This window comes from Quercus suber, unplaced genomic scaffold (assembly GCF_002906115.3).
Source record: "Quercus suber isolate HL8 unplaced genomic scaffold, Cork oak 2.0 scaffold_329, whole genome shotgun sequence".
NCBI lineage: Eukaryota > Viridiplantae > Streptophyta > Magnoliopsida > Fagales > Fagaceae > Quercus > Quercus suber.
In genome coordinates, this window is record NW_027069782.1 from 442,200 (window position 1) to 446,041 (window position 3,842).

Here is a 3,842-nt window from a genome sequence, read left to right on the forward strand (position 1 = left end):
ATAGGTGGTAGGGTAGGGTGGGTGGTACCGCTCAGATTGCGGCCAATCTTCCTAACCGCGCGTGGGCCGGGCTTAGAGCGCGTGAAACTCATCACTACCTCGTAAGGGCGTTGAGACCATAGCATGTTACACAAAAGCGCCGCTTTCTCTGGAGTGTTGTCACACAAGATAAGCACGCCGCCCACCCGCTGGCCGGGCGAATCGAAGTTCTCTTCCGGTCAACTGTCCACCCAGTCAAGTGCAAAAAACACAGTAGAATCACGCAACGCACGCTGCTGGTGTGCTTCCTGCCCGACAGGAAAGAAAGAAGAGCGACAAGGTTTAGTTCAGATTCGACTGTTTGCAGCATGGGAGCGGATTCCCCAAAAAATCCTTGGGAACAATAAAAAAAAGATATCTCGGTAACGAAAACTATAGGGGGCTGTATTGGCGAGATCCAACGGTGAACAGCCGCCCAAAAGAAAACCGCCTGGAAGTCCGAGGACCTTTAGTACCGTACCTACCCCGAACCAGCAGCTTTCGCGCTAAGAAAGACCGCCCTTGCCCTTTCCTTTCTCCATTCCGCCTCCTTCTTTGCTTTGTTCCAATAGAGTCTAAGGCAAAGCAAAAGTGGTTCGTATGCCTACTTTACCTACTTGACGAAAGGGAACACACTTTCTTTCGTTTCCGGGTTTATGGATTGGATTCAGTCAGCGTCACTCCTTCCTTTTGATTATGTCGTGACGCTTTGGTTACCGGCGAACGCTTCAAAAGGCGACCCTCTCGAGTTTCCGGCTGTTTCCTAGATTGAAGTAGCCTTTCGTCGCCCTACCAAACGAAAGAAGTCACTATCAAAGAGCTCGCCCTACTGAAGTACCAAAAAAGGTGCGCTCCGCAGGTTGGTTCTTCGGTTTCCTTTAGAATGAAAGTAGCTATGAAGCCCCTACTACTTACTTTGTTTGATTCAAAGGCGAACAGCCCCCCAACTAGTCGTATGGGGGGGGTGCTTGTGGTAAGCTGCCTTGGATATGAGGAATTCCTAAAAAAAAAGGCAAAGTCCGGTATTTGACGAAGATCTTTCTATCAATAGATAGGATTTAGTGTTCGATATAGGGGATAGGATCCATCTGCTCTTTCTCTCTCCATTTTTTTTTAGAGAGAGCGGATATAACGATATAAAAAAGAATCGGGAGATGATAAAGGATTACATAGACATCTAAGGGGATGTCTATTCTATTCCTCTTTTTTTAGAGAAAAAAAAGATATCTCGTTTATCTATCTTTTGTCTATCTATCATTGATTCTATCTATGAATCAAGTCGAAAGACTTCGTTTTTTGGTTCCCGAAGCCCCGAATGGATTGGATCGTTTCTGACAACAAAATGAACGCGGAGCCCGTTCCGAATGCTTCTCCGATCCGAAGTTCTCGCGAAGAGAATAAGATGCTGCTCCCCCTCCCTCTGTCTTTTCTCGCTTTGCTAATCTTCCCCTCTAACGCGGGCCGGCGCGGGAGGAAGAAACCTAAAAGAAGAGCGTCTTCTCTTAGGTCCTTTTTTCTTTTTTTAGTGCAACACAGGAAAGCGCCCTCTTTTTGTCATCCCTGCAGCTTTCCAGATTTTGTATTGAACGCATGGCGTAGCTAGGACCTTCAAATCATGTTTGAGCCTATGTTCAAACCAAACCCACCCCTTATTTGAATAAGGCTGAAAGAATGCCCGCCAAGTTCAGAAAAGGGAATGCTTCGACCAACCATTAAAGGAAAGGCTCGACGAAGGGAGGGAGATGCGGCGGGGAAGGAAAACGCTTTCAGAGATCGAGATTTTATTTGTTTTTCATCGAAAACGAAGAAGGTCGAGGATGGCCTACGGTGCGTGTTATCTGAAGGGAACACGCTTTTTCGACCGCGGTGGTATGATTGCCGGGCTCTCTCCTCGTTCGCCTGCTGGCCTATTGGGATAGCAGCCTTCGGGCTTTGCCAGCCCTTATTTTCTAATAAAGAATTCCGACTCGGCCGGGAAAGCGCTGGCAACAACAAAAAGTAAGGGGTCCATGTAGCTGCTGCGCCCGCCCCCTTCTTAGTCAATGGGGCAGCAGGTTCGGCATCTACTAGAAAATAGAGAATCCACTTCAGATAACCACGCCTCTGCTAGGCAGCGTGTGGAATAGCCGAGAGCGACCTTTTTGGATATATAATCCAAGTCGAGAGTGGAGTTACGGGTACAGCCGTCTGATGGAAACTACTTTCACGTTCGGTTCAGAGAGCACTTTTTTCGTTGAGAATTCCTCGTTCCCTTTCGTGTGAATTCCCCAGCAGCGAATTAAAAACTTGTGGGGCCCTATCTATTCCATCTCTCGAGCCCGAAGAAAACCCCCTCCCTTCGGACTCCATATCTCTTTTGACTCTATATATGTGGGCACCTGATATCTATGAGGGTTCGCCCACCCCGGTTACAGCATTCCTTTCTATTGCGCCTAAAATCTCTATTTCTGCTAATATTTCACGTGTTTCTATTTATGGTTCCTATGGAGCTACATTGCAACAAATCTTCTTTTTCTGCAGCATTGCTTCTATGATCTTAGGAGCACTGGCTGCCATGGCCCAAACGAAAGTAAAAAGACCTCAAGCTCATAGTTCAATTGGACATGTAGGTTATATTCGTACTGGTTTCTCATGTGGAACCATAGAAGGAATTCAATCACTACTAATTGGTATCTTTATTTATGCATTAATGACGATAGATGCATTCGCTATAGTTTTAGCATTACGGCAAACCCGTGTCAAATATATAGCGGATTTGGGCGCTCTAGCCAAAACGAATCCTATTTCGACTATTACCTTCTCATTACTATGTTCTCATAGCAGGAATACCCCCGTTAGCCGGCTTTTGTAGCAAATTCTATCCAACACCACAGAGTCCAGTTAGTGGCCACAAACCCTAGAGAAAACCGAATCAAATAGACCGTCCTTTGACCCGGTCTCCTCAATGCTTCTCTCTCTCTTTTAGATTTGGACTAATCAGACCACCCAACCACTACTATTCTGGGTCTTTGGCCATAGAGAGAGAGAGAGAGAGAGAGAGAGATATATATATATATATATATAGATGATGAGATAAAAGAGAGAGCAAGTCAGACATTAAGGAAAGGAGATCAATTGGTAGATCTACTATCAATGGTGGAGGTGGCGTGATCTCTGGCTCAACTTTTTCTGTCACAATGCTTAGAGAGAGAGAGAGAGAGAGCTTGAATCGGTCACTAATGGGATGGTATTTTGATTTGGGTTTCAAAGGGTTTTTGATTAAGTATAGTATTAGGTTGATTTTTGTGTCTATCAAAATTAAAGATTGGTAGATTTAGTTTTTTTGATGTTTTGTTTGGTTGTCAATAAAGCCTAAGTGAAGTTGGAAAAGTTACTAAAAATTTTTCTCTCTCTGTAGATACCATATTTTGTTGGCCCCTGATTTGCGTGCTGGACTCTTAAAAATCTAAAAATATTCATTTTTCACCGTGGGACTGCAGAAACATCTAGATTGACATGGTACAACCTATTCGGGCATTGAAGTACTCAAAGTGCCTTTTCAGGTCAAAATGACCAAAATGCTCTTGGTCAACCCTGGGTTGACCAAAAGTCAAAGTTGATCAAAATCACTCCAAAACTTTTTTTTTTTAATGTTTTTATATCAAACCCGAGCTATTTGGAAATTTTTGTCAACTTTGACTAAGTTTGACCTAGAGTTGACTACCGAGGGCACTAGAAATCCTAATTTTAATCCTTCCATCAAAATAGGTTGAAACCAAAACCATTGCAAAGATTATTGAATTTATTTTCCAATGACTATTCATAGGTCCAAATCAGAATTAAAA

The 3,842-nt window shown here is 43.9% G+C and overlaps 1 protein-coding gene across 1 annotated transcript in view; it reads left to right on the forward strand.

Moving 5' to 3' along the window:
- LOC136071597 (NADH-ubiquinone oxidoreductase chain 2-like) overlaps positions 1-2,918 on the forward strand; it is a 4,618-nt gene extending 1,700 nt beyond the window's left edge. Inside the window, 2 exon segments of the mRNA XM_065783110.1 lie at positions 2,385-2,836; positions 2,838-2,918. Coding sequence (XP_065639182.1) covers positions 2,385-2,836; positions 2,838-2,918 — 533 coding nt within the window.
- The last annotated feature ends 924 nt before the right edge of the window (positions 2,919-3,842 follow it).